General features: G+C 49.1%; 1 protein-coding gene across 2 annotated transcripts in view; it reads left to right on the plus strand.

The window, feature by feature from the left end:
- ACSS2 (acyl-CoA synthetase short chain family member 2) overlaps positions 1-12,763 on the plus strand; it is a 33,585-nt gene that overhangs the window by 10,790 nt on the left and 10,032 nt on the right. The window contains exons 3-8 of one of the 2 annotated variants that reach the window (XM_074605484.1): positions 7,560-7,651; positions 8,194-8,297; positions 8,602-8,674; positions 9,480-9,555; positions 10,994-11,108; positions 12,687-12,725. In XM_074605484.1, the coding sequence (XP_074461585.1) occupies positions 7,560-7,651; positions 8,194-8,297; positions 8,602-8,674; positions 9,480-9,555; positions 10,994-11,108; positions 12,687-12,725 (499 nt within the window). The remainder of the gene's footprint in view (positions 1-7,559; positions 7,652-8,193; positions 8,298-8,601; positions 8,675-9,479; positions 9,556-10,993; positions 11,109-12,686; positions 12,726-12,763) is intronic. The other variant, XM_074605485.1, reaches the window with a different exon arrangement.

Consider the following 12,763-nt stretch of genomic DNA (forward strand, 5'->3'; position numbering starts at 1 on the left):
GTGATTAGAAGACTCAGTCCCTCACCATAGAGCAGATGATGGCCCAGTGTCCCTATAGAAATAGGCTCCGTTTTAGCTGTTTTGTAAAACACAGGCACGGTATAACAAAACCAGGCCTGTGTTTGAGTCAGTTGTGCCAGAGAGGATGGGCACTGGGGGCTGGACGCAGCGCATCGTGCTCTGCAGAGCACAGGGCTCCTGCTTTGGCACGGCACAGCGCTGTTTGCCAGACTGGTTTGGGTTTCTTTACAGCAATAGGAGCCCGTTCGTCCTAGGTTCATGATCAATTTTTAGTTGAGGTGGTCTGGCTCAGAGATGGATTTGACAGTGGAGCTTTGTTACATCCTACCTATGTGTATGGGGGCACTGAAGGGGAAAAATCGTAGGGTTGTCCTAATGCAGATCTCAGAGTTAACTGTATGGTTTTAGAAGGTGATGCTGTTAAACTGATAAGACTTCTTTTCCCTGGGATTGCTGTTGCCAGGTGTACTCAACAGTGTTCTCTCAGTGCTGCCAAATATTTCTGAACATACTGGGAAAACCTTTTCACCAGCCTCTCCCAGGCTGCACTCTGTCATTATACAACTTCTTCTTTCTTGATCCTTGTCGTAATGCAACAGGATTCGGGCATGACTGTGGGGACCGTAGAGGCTGAGCTTTCCGGTAAACCTTTTACTTGAAAAACCTCTCAGCCTTCAAAGAACTCCTTTGGGTACTTGCTGCTATTCATTACTGTGGTGGGAAATAGGTGACGTTTAAGCATGGGCAGGGCTGGGCAGTCTGTCCTGTTATTATGAAATGTTCTCATGAAGGTTTTTTGCAAACCCATTTCGGCCTCCCTGGCTCCCTCCTGGAATCAGTGGTGCAGACCCTGCTGGAGACCCTTCTGCTTTGGCCAGTCTGTATAGGAGCATTGCCATATTGAACAATCCATGCAAATACAAGCATTTTTTTCTAATGAGACAGTGTCTTTTTCCGATTATTTTGCACAGCTCGTCTCTCCAAACTTTAAATTTCAACGTAACATGTTTTCTCAAGGAGAGATTTTAAAGGGCTCTCTCTACTTGAGTGCCGTGCCAGTGTTAGATGAGATAAACAAGGCTGGGGGTGGCAGGAGAAATCATATTTTTTCAGTTTTGACGGCTGTTGTTCCCAAACTACCAAGCTGTCTCCAGGCAGACCCTTCTTCAGGCGGCAGGTTTCCTGGGTCTCCTGAGAATAGCCAAGGCCAAATGGCAGCAGGAGGTTTGTGAGCAGCTGGTAGCCACGGTAGGCAAGCACGCAGCCTGTGCGTGCCAGCGCAGGCGTCAGAAAGGCCCGAGGCTCTTGCTGCCCATGCGGCGTGCACGTGAGCCCGTTCCCAGGATGGCAGGAGCTTGGCCCGGCCAAGCTCCGCCTGGCATTTCAGCTGCTCTAATTCTGGACACAGGGCGGACTGGGAATCCATGAGCCCATCTGGCTGCCCCCAGTGACCTTGCACGTGAGGAAGTGCCACTGTGCAGGAGTCTGTGGTCAGAGGGCTGGAGCACCTCACTGATGAAGACAGGCTGAGAGAATTGGGGTTGTTCAGTCTGGAGAAGAGAAGGCTCCGGGGAGACCTTATAGCAGCCTGCCAGTATCTGAAGGGGGCCTACAAGAAAGCTGGAGAGGGACTTTTTACAAGGGCATGTAGTGGTAGGGCAAGGGGTAATGCCTTCAAACTGGAAGAGGAGAGATTTAGATGAGATATCAGGAAGAAATTCTTTGCTGTGAGGGTGGTGAGCCCCTGGCCCAGGTTGCCCAGAGAAGCTGTGGCTGCCCCATCCCTGGAGGTGTTCAAGGCCAGGCTGGACGGGGCTTTGAGCAGCCTGGTCTAGTGGGAGGTGTCCCTGCCCAGGGCAGGGGGGTTGGAACTAGATGATCTTTAAGGTCCTTTCCAACCTAAACCATTCTATGATTCCTTTGCCTCGTACCGTGCTCTGGTGGTTTGCTTCTCTCTGAAAACTTACCTTCCCGGTTCCTCACACCCCAGCTGTGCTTGGTCACTTTGGGTTAATGCTTTTATTTGAGGGTGATGTGGTCACAGGAGCTTAGAGGAGAAACTTAGATGATCTTCAGCCCCCTCGGTCCTCAGTGGGAGCATACAGGGGTCAGATAGGCTTTGGCTTTGTGCCCTGGTTTTCTTTGGTCTGTGATTTTTCTTCTGACTCTCTGTGGATCTGCAGATGGTCTGGCAGATCTTGAAAACTTGTAATGCTTCACGTGCTCAGCTTCATTTCATCATTTTCTTTTGTACACCAGCTTCTCTTAGTGGTTTTATAACCCTTGTAAACCGCAATTATCATCGGCAATTACCTTGAAAACCATAATTCCCATTGATGCAACCTGTGCTTCCTGCTGCTCCGTGCAAATGTTGAGGAAGCGTTGCACGGAGAAGCTGTATTCAACCATTACTCAGACAGGTTATGCAAATAATTTTTAGTTAGAAATGGTGAAAGCGAGAAACCAAACAGCGTTGCTGATTTGTTTTAGGGTCATCTTTGCTTGATCTTTTTGGGTGCTCTGGGAAGTGTGCATCCCCTTGGCCACCAAGCTGTAGCAGGTTAAGAAGTTACCACTGCTCCCTACTGCTTGTTATCCTACAGTTGAGATGGGCTCAGCTTGCTTGGATGGGCAATGTAATGCTCGCTTGGTTATGTGATGGGTGGTTGAAGCAGATCAGTACCTTAAAAAGTCCTGTAGTCAGCCCTGATGCTTGGCAGAGCACAGTAACTTCTTACCCTGCTTTGGTGCAGGACCAGGAGTGTATCTGGGCACAGCTTCCCTCTCCCACACTGCTGCTCCGCATCCTTGACTGCTCCCCAGGGAACTCAACGTTTGAGTTAATGCGGCTCTAAAGAACTGCTTGCATGCTCCTACAAACCACATTCCCTACTGCACAATGTATGTACAACACTAAATCTTTTGCTAGTCTATGAGGTCATTGTTACAGGGAGGCTTAACCTTGATTTAGCTACGTGAGCACCAGGTGGAAGAGGTGTGCAGCTCTGCATCTCCAAGGTCAAACTCCCAGCTGAGCAGGCAGTAAGCCTCCCGTAAGCCTGGTTGTACCACAGAGCTGACAAGTGTTGAGGTTTCCCGTCTGAAGTTTTCTTCTTGCCCTGCCCAGCGTGACTTCTCCATATGGTTGTTTCTTGCCAAGACACTGGTAGGATCACCAGAGGCGTGTGCCGTGGGGCTTGTGTGCATCACAGTGCCCGTTTGGGAGCAGAGAGGCTGTTACTTAAACTGCTGGCGGAAGGGAGCGGTATGATAAGTGCTCTGCACTTATCTAATGTATTGACAGGGACCTATTTTGTGCAGGGCTTGGTGCTACCGTCCTGCACACTGCTGTGGTGATGGTCTCTGATGCCCCTGGGCTCTCTGGTCCTGGCAATGAATGGCTGCAGGCAGCTAAAAAGCCATCATCTTTGCATGAAATGTGACTTTTTCAACAAAGCACCTATTTCCAGGAGAAAGCCTGCCTCAGAAAGTCCCCAGTTGTGCATCTGTGTGTTTAGTTTAAAGGACTTGCATTTACTTAGTCAATGGGTCATTCAGCTGGGACCATATGGCCAAAAAATGCCTTTCTCCAGCTAAGTGTGCACGCAACATGCAGTATGTAAAACATGGGCTTCTCAAGTGCTAAAAAACTCATATACATTCCTGCTGTGACCCAGATGATACTGTAAAATGTTGGATTACTAGTTGCTAAATGCAGGACTCGGTTTGAGGGAGATGAGAAAAATGTCAGGCTCAAACTGCGTTTCACTGTGTATTTCATCTAAGGACGTATCTGGGAAGTTTGGGGAGCTGAAAATTGGTTTTTCTGTTCAGAAGATGGCTTGCTGTTAGATCAAAGATCTCATGCCAGCAAGTGCAGCAGTGCCTCTGCCAACTATTGTCATCACCCGTTCTTAAAAAAACAGATATATTTGGGGGATGTTGGATTCCGCAGGCCTTGGTCTGTATGCTGTAGGCATGGAGGCGAGCGCTGTGGTAATGTTTTCAGAAGCATGAGTTTTTTAAATTTTACTTTTATTTCTTTTTCAATTTAATTTGGACAAGCAAGTCCATGTGAGGGGCTCAGGACTCCCAGCTCTTGCTTTTATCCGCTGAGTGCCAAAGGGAAGGTGCCACTCACAGAACTTTGCTGCCAGGAATTTACAGGCTTGCTTTTGACGCACAGAGTACTTGGTAGCGTGCAAGTGGGCATTCCTTTAAATGCCCTGTCTAAAATACATAATTCTCTTGGCCTTTGTGCCAGAGAAAAGGACGGAGCAATCTCTGAGTGTAGCTGTGGGCACTCCAAACTATTTTCAGACACAGGGAGCAATTTGCCTGCTCTTGAGAGGCTGCTCAGAGGCCTTTGCCGGAGATGCGGTGAAAGGAGGGGTCTTGTCCTGTAGAAACGTGGACGTGACTCATTTCCCATTAAGCACAAGATCATCTTAAAATCTGAAGCCTGAGGTTTCCCTTGCTGATGCTAGTAGAGCTCTTTTGCAGTCAAGTGAGTGAATGGAAGGGACTTTGAAAGCCCTCTGAAAATCCTTGCAAAAAGTTTTAATTTCTCTTTGACTTTGCGCTGTCTTTCTCCTGCGGTGCCCTGTGCGTGCTGCCTTTGAGGGCAAGCCTGGGTGTATTCCCTGCCCTGAATTACCCTCCCGAAGCTCAGCGAGGAGGAGGACCTGGTGTATTTGAGGTGCACTTTTTGCGTGCAGGGAGAGCAGAGGTGTCCAAGCAGTGCTTCACATGTGGGTGGCTCTGGGCAGGTCCCTGTCCCTCTCAGGTACCATGCATGGGAGGCAGCGTAGCTCTGCCCGGTGGGGGTGTGCAGGGCTGGCACGGCCAGGCACTGTTGCAATCTGCTGAGGAGATGCGTTAGCAATGCAGCTGGTGAAGGCTCAAGGCAGGGAGCTGAGCCTTCCCGGAGCACTGGATTGCAGGACTTGTGTCAGAGGACTCCCAAGTTTTACATGCAAAGCAGAGCCTTCCTCTCCCTTCTCAGGTAGGTATTACACCACCGCGTTGGTGGCGCTGGGAACCAACGTGGTTTCTGCTGTGTCCTTGGCGAAGTCTGCCGCCAGCCAAAACAGCGTTTCACCTCCAGCCGAGACCCCAAATAGCTCACACGGCTGCGGGCTGCCTGCCTCCTACCTGCGTACATGGGAAGCCTTCCAGATGGGACAGCCTGTGCTAGTCTTTGCTCCTAACATGTTTCTCTCTTAGTAAAGGTTGTAATTAGATCCTATGCTGCAGCAGAGCACAGGCAAAGGGATGTCCCTCCTCCCTGCCCTGTTCTGCCGGTTTACACTGGGCTGGGGCTGGGTTGCCCACAGTGCCCAGCAGACCCCGCTGCAGAGATCTTCAGGTGAGGGATTAGTGGGATGGGATGCTCCAGCTCGCATTTGGAAGCATTGTAATTGTCTTTAAGAGATATTCGTAGCAAGGCTCATCGCTGAGGGGCAGAGCTGCACACACAGTGGTATTGCACGCCTGGACCCAAGCAGGTTTGCACAGGACTAGCCTAGATGTTGCCACACTTGCGGTGTAGATGCACCAAGGGAAACCTCTCCATGGCAAGGGAAGGCTCTCAGCGTGCAGCCAGATGTGACAGAAGCAGATGCTCTTTCTTTGAGCCAGATCAGTTACAGCTGCTCAGTCCAGCACTGAAATCAGCTCTTGGATCTTTGGCCCTGGTGTAGTAAAATCAAAAAGAAACCCTGTGATTTCCCGGTTTCTCTTTAGTAGCCGACACCCCATCTAACAGTTTCACGTCATTTAGCTTGAAGTGATGCTCTTGGTTATGACAGAGAAAGGGGAAGAAGCTGCTCAGATGCCAGGGCAGCTGAGAGCTGCTTGCCCTCATTCCCATGTTTTTCTTTCTCTTGGCGTTCTTGTTTCTCTCCTCTCTGTACCTAAAAGGGGCCAAACTTGCATAAAGGATCGAGCAGGGAATCCCCTTTTGGGAGCCACTGGTGGGAAGATACACTGCTCTGTGCACGTCAGTGTGGGTGTCGATGGACCCAATTGCTGCAGGGTGCTGTGAAAGTCAGAAGTATTACTAGGTATCGAGAGGGATAGATCGAGTTTGAAAGCAGCAGATCCATGCGTAGCTTTTGATTGGGATGATCCGAGTGTAACCACCAGTTCCGACACCCCTGTCCTACAAGGGCAAGCGTTACAGAGCTTCTACCAGAGGGGCTTTCCCAACTCTTAGACGCTGTTTCCACCAGGACTGTGTCTGCCATCAGAGCACATCGCCACTGTTGTGCTGACATGGAAAGGCCCTTCCTGGGGAATTACATGAGAAATGAGGGGGTGTGTTCACGCGTTTCTGCATTACAGCAGCCCTCCTTCTGTTTGTGTTGCTGGGGGAAGGGGGAGCAGTGGTTAGTTTTAGCTACAATTCAGGACATATTTTTTGCATTCTCTGGACTGTTTGAGATGTTAAAGAAGTGACGTTTCTATTCCCAAGTTAGACGCAGCCTGGCTGCAGTCCTAAGGGAGGGCACGGCACAGAGGTGCTTCCTGGCTTCTCCCCAGCGCTGGTGTTGTTTTTCATGTGGCTGCATATACTCAATGGGACACCTTTCCAGGGGGACTATCAGCTGAGAGTGGTACCCCATTCTTCCACGGATCACTAATGTTTTTGTGCTGGTTGCCTTGGGGAGAGAATTGGGAAAGTGTCTCCCTCCTTCCTGGGTGTGGCAGGCTGATGCTTTGCCGAGTGTGAAGTCATTTCACATTCTTCGTTAATCTCCTGATCTGTAGGGAGTGCCATCTCATTTGCATGGCTGAAGCATTGTGTCACATTAAAATTAGCTGGTTTTTACTTTGGCAGCAAACCATTTCCCTGGGGATGTGATATTCCCATTCCATCTCCAGGTGTAGCTCTTGGCTCTTCTTCCCATTGGTGTGTCTGATGGCAAGGTCCCACTGAACCAGCACCTGGGCTGCAGGAGCCCAGAGCTGGTTCATAGAGGACCACAGAGACAATAACAGAGAGCAGGCCTGGCGCTGAACAAATATACACGGGTATATTTATATATGACCTTGGAAAATAAGACAGCCCTTGGCATCCCAGCCCAGTCCATCAGATGGTAGGTATTTAAGCGCTGGGTGTTGCTGCACAATGACATTGGCCAATATTTCACACAGACATATCTGCAGGCATAAGTGCCTGTGAGCGAGAGTGCCACACCATAAATCCTGACTTGCTCTCAAGCCTCTGCGCTCTTAACTTTGGTTTTGTTGGACCCTTTTTACCTGATTCCACTCTGAAAATACCATGTATTTCCACTGCATGCATTTGATTGCTTTCAGATGTAGTAATCTAAACAGGGATGGGGACTTTGGACTAAATTTTCCTACTACTGGAGAATTTTAGTCCAGGATTGGATTTCTGGGGTTTGGTTACTCTGTGCTTGGAAGGGCGGGAGAGGACATTTGTTGTCCATAGCAGTGAGTAACTCTGAATTTGCAGGTCACTGTTACCTTGTAATGCTTGTACTGTAACAAATATTACCTTGCTTTTCCAGGGAAGGGAATGAACCTGGGGATTCTGCGAAAATCACATACAACGAGTTGCTGCACAAAGTCTGTCAGTTCGCCAATGTCCTCCGCAGCCAAGGTACGCGGCTGAAGCAATAGTAGTGTTGGATACTGGGAAGGGTTTTGGAGATTGGGTTCATTTTCCACACAGTTGCAGTCTGTTGGGTAACTCCGCGCAAAATGCTTCACTTCTCTATCTGCTTCCACAGTTGTAAATCAGGGTGGATGCAGATTTGCTCTGCAGCAAACTGTTGGAGTTTCGTCTCTGGCTCTGTCTGTGAAAGCTAATCAATGCTTGTCACGACAGCTGTGTGAAGAAGAAATCTGCGCTCAAAACTTCCTGCTCTGGGGTTTTCCAGTGGCAGTGGTCAGTGATTAAATTTCTGCCTCCTTCTAGGGCTGTGTCTGGTGAGAATATGGAGTGTTCATTGCAGTCGTCTTACAGGAGCCGTAGAGCTTGAAAGGCAAAACCCAAGGCTGGTTCAGCTTTACCTCCAGCTGAAGTTTTGTTGTGTGCATATCAGTGTTGATTTTAAAAGCATTAATTTCTTTCTATGTCCTGTTCTTTTGACATGTGACATGTTCATTTTGACAAACACCAGGTTCATTTTCGCTCCCCAGGTGTGAAAAAAGGAGACCGAATTTCCATCTACCTGCCGATGATCCTGGAGCTGGTTGTAGCCATGCTCGCCTGCGCCAGGATTGGAGCTCTGCACTCCATTGTGGTAGGAACAAGCTCTTTGCGTTGCTTTTGATTCTGAGCTATTGGGAGGGAGCAGCTCTTGGTTTTGGGAGAGTGAGGGGGAAGAGCTGGAAAGATGGATACTGACTGTGAGCTGGATGAAAACTAAATTAAGGTGCTGTTTCCTGGCTCTCTTCTGTATTAACTGTAGAATGAGCTCCTTTAGCTCTCTCCATCGGTGCCTGGTGGTGTCATTTACCATGGGTGAACAGCACAGTTGCTGTGGGGGTTTTTTGAGTTGTGTTTTTTTTGTGTCCTTGCTGACTTGGTTGTGTGATCTCCGTCAGTTTGCAGGTTTCTCGGCAGACTCTCTCTGTGAGCGGATTCTCGACTGCGGTTGTTCTCTCCTCATCACGGCAGGTAAAACACGCTTCTGTGCCCCTGAGCCATTACTTTTGCCTGTCTGGAAGGTCTTTATTTTAAAAGCCAAGTGCACTTGGAATTGGAATAGGAAGAGGCAGTGCTACATCTGAGTGGCCGCAAGGCGGATGCTCTGCTTGTAGCTGTGCTTGAGTACTGTTTTCCACTTTGAACGTACAGTGAAGCATCTGAGCAGCCCGCCCACTTGGTCCTGTAAAGCATGATGTCACCAGCTGCTAATAACATGTTTCCAAACGCTTCTCATCCTTGTTCCTCTTCAAAATCAACCAGATGTTTGCAAGATGGATCATTTATGAGGCAGTCCTAATATAGGAATTCCCTCCCTTCCCAATTTCAAGGAAATTTCTGTTGCAACTACCGCCTCGTAAAGCGAGGGATCAAGAGAGGGGTAGTGTTTGCATGTAAGCCCACTGCATTTCCCCAACTGTTTTTTCCAATAGTGAAAAAAGTAGTGGTTTTAATAATAGGTCCATGGTATGGAAAGGACCCATTGAACTTTGCAATCTGTGTTTTGTCCATGTTGGATTATTCCCCACAGAATATTCCCAAAAGACTTGTTGCGTCAAATTGGAACCTCTCCCAGGGAAGGAATTTCACCATTTCTCTTGGCATCTGTTTCTCTAGGCTAAAAGGGCATATTAGGAAACCTTTCCCATGAGCTGCCTGCCTGCTTTCCCTCGCTCCAGTGCACTGCTCTTCCCTCCTGAAGCTGCTTGTTGCTTCCAGCTGTCCCAGGTTGCGTTGGCTTTGAAGCCCCTCTAATGTTTTCCTTACCATTTTGCAGATGCCTTTTATCGAGGAGACAAGCTGATCAATTTGAAGCAGATTGCAGATGAAGCCCTCCAGAAATGTAAAGACAAGTAAGTTTGGATTCCCTTGTAAGAAGGGCGTTGCCGCCGGAATCTGGTCCTGCAAAAATGGAAATGGAAGTTTTCATAGGTGGGCAGGCTCCACAGCAGGTCAGACACGAGCTGTGCTACATTCATGAGCCTTTTAGAAGTAATACATGCTTCTACTCGCTCGTCTTAAAAATATTTTAACTTTCCCCTTGTCTGTTCTGACCTGAAGGCCCACATATTGGATGGGAGGATTTGCTGGAGACAGACTGATCCACCATCGTTATGGCCCATGGCAGATCTCCCAGTTCAGCAGCAGCAGCTCTTGGAGTGGGAGGGAATAACGCACTGCCCTTACCAATTGTGAACAGTTAGACACAGTGCCGTGGGGCACGTCAAGATGAGGCTTAAGTCTTGCTCCAAAGCCACTAATTCAACAAAATAAAATAAACCAGAAATGATTCAAGTTTGGGAAATGGCTGTGTAAACAGGAACAGGCGCTCCAGTTGACATGCACCAACACGTGCAGAGGATCAGGGCCTGACTGCACACAAGTATATGGTGAAGCTGCTTTATTTTTTTAAGCATCTTCACTGAGATACTGTAAACCATGAAGACACAGAGATGTATCGTCAGATTTTATAGAAAGGGAAATTATCGTAATGAAATGACTTTGCCAAGCTTATAGACACAATGTTTGTGTAGCTTGTATGAGACTGAATGTGGTCTTGTAAGTTAGATCAAACATGAAAATTTAGGGCAGATAGTCTGCATGTTAGAAATTCGAACTCTTTAAAAACATTTAAAACTCTAAAATTTGAAAACGTAAGTTAATATATCTGTAAAAATAAGTACCTGTGAGGACAGAAGTGATTCTGAAGTTGGGAATTAACTGGTGGAGACAGAGTGTTGGTACCCTGACTGGGCTGAAGGGAGACAAGATCATTTTGTTTGCATTATAGGTAGTCTCTGTTGGCGCTCATGAGGGGACAAACGCCCACTCTTTTCCTTGATGTATAATCGGGCTTTGGAAGCCTTTCCTCTTTCTGAATCAGGCAGTCAGTCACGCCTGGGGATGGGAGGAGCCACCTGACATCTCCTGGGTGCTGTGGGAGTCTTGTTTATGGTCACAGGAGGGCAAATTTGGGATTTGTAAGGAATGTCCCCACCAGCCACCTGTTAGAGATGCTTGTGGGATCCCTGCTTCCTCCATGGGAATCGCACCTGGTAAATCCCCAGTAAGCTGCGCACAGACCTTTTGTGTTCTCTGAGCTCTGTTCCTGTGGCTGGTGTCCCTCAGCAATTCATGGTGTGCCTGGGGTTTGCGTGTCAGCATACACTCTAGCTCAACAAAAGCAGCTTGGGGCCCCTGCTCTGCCTCCAGCGCTGCCCATAAAGCCCGGGAAGGGCAGGCTCAGCCCCTGCCTGAGCAGCCAGATCTGACCGCTCTCGCCTTTTACAGGGGCTCCCCTTTGAAAAAGTGCATTGTGGTGAAGCACCTGGGAAGGGAAGAGATAGCAGTGGACGGGACATGCAGCAAGTCTCCCCCTCTGAAAAGGCTGTGCCAGGACGTACAGGTATGCTCCTGGGGAGGGGTGAGAAGGGGAATGTTATTGGTATGGGCCTGAGCCCAGCGAGTCAATAAGTGCAAAACCACTGCAGTACTTCCTTGGATGCTCTTGTTCTGACTTCTGTTCTGTTTTCTCCCATCCTTGCTGTTGTTGCATTGTGAGTGGTCTGAAAAAAGGTTTTCTTTGCCTTACCAAGATCCTTTCCCTGCTGCTTCACCTTTCACACCATCGCTAGCTGCCAGCCCACAGGACCCCTGAGAGCACAGCAGGGTACATCTTTCAAAGCCACTATGACAAGGACGAGATGCCTGTTTTCCTCTACCCAGTGAAGGACTTTTCCTTCCTAACCCTGCATCTATCTCCGCTTTTGTGCAAGCAGCAATGCCCTCCTGCACTGTAGCTGTGACAGTGGAAGCAGGAGATATTTGTGCCTGTGGCATGAGTTCAACACAGTCCCCCAACATGACAACAATCATACGCTGAGAATAGTGCAGTCTCTGTGTAGCTGGCACAGTAACTGCGTCAGCTGTCGAGGCTGGGGCTTTCCCTTGCAACTGAAACCAGATGAAAGGATGTGGGCCAGAGGCATGTAGCAAGACGGGGGTGGAAGGAGGAGAAGGTGTCCTGGAGCCATGGCTGCCTGCTGAGCTCCTGAGGCTGGTGGGCAGCCTGCTGCACCCGGTGGCTACCTGCTGCCTTCGTCTGCTTAAAAGGCAGGTTGCTTTCAACTACTGAACAGCTCCTTGTCTTGCAATGGTGTCTTCTGTCCCTGTGCGTTTGGTGGTTGTTATTACTGGCTTACTGCCAGGCTGGTGCTTGCTCAGAAATGGGTTGTATTTGGGGAGTGCATCTGACTGATCTCTGCTTTCAAAAAGGGATGACCTATGCACATCCCTGGAACAAAAAGTCCAGCGGATTCTGTATCTTTGCGTTCGTTTTCATTGTTCAGCTCTGTTAATTTTTTTTGGGGTGTTGCTTAGTGTTTGCCCCCCTGGCCAGGTTACGTTGGCTTCCTTTACCCCATCTCTTGGGAGGGCAAAGGGGTGGGAAAACTGGAGCAGACCAGCCTTTCTGTGTGAGGTTTCCCTGGTCGGGAAGCTACAGAGAAGCCTGTCCCTGAGCTGGTTGCTGTTGGTGAGGTGAGGTTCTTGTGCAGAAGAGGAGGAGGAGGCTGGAGGGGCTCTCTTACCCTTTGGCTCTTACTGCTGTACTTGTTCAGACACTTTATTAAAGATTGTTTCCCCTTGTGACTGCATCTTTACCGTGCCATTGGCTTGTGTAACGCTATCGTACAGTCCACGGGCTGTATGCCAGCTCTGTGCTGCTGTACCCAGCTGGCCACGCATGGGGAGTGGCCTCTGCGACCTGCTGTGGAGGCAACAGGTACCCGGGGAAGGCGATGGAAACGGGCAGGCATTTGCTTACAGGGCATCTCCTGGCCTGGCCCCAATTCCAAGCACTCTCCAGCCTGCCAGGATGGTTTCCCCGCATCCGGGCCTGTGGGCTTCCAGCTCCTTGCCTGCAAAGCCTGGTGTGGATCCTCTGCTTCTTGACTTTCACACCCTCTTTGTGGATTTTTAACAGGAAAAAAAGACTGAGAGCTCACAGAGACTCCATCCTAAGGTATTTACGCACAGCACTGCCTTCCTCCTCATGGCACC

The sequence above is a fragment of the Larus michahellis genome, chromosome 12 (genome assembly GCF_964199755.1).
Source record: "Larus michahellis chromosome 12, bLarMic1.1, whole genome shotgun sequence".
NCBI classification, from domain to species: domain Eukaryota; kingdom Metazoa; phylum Chordata; class Aves; order Charadriiformes; family Laridae; genus Larus; species Larus michahellis.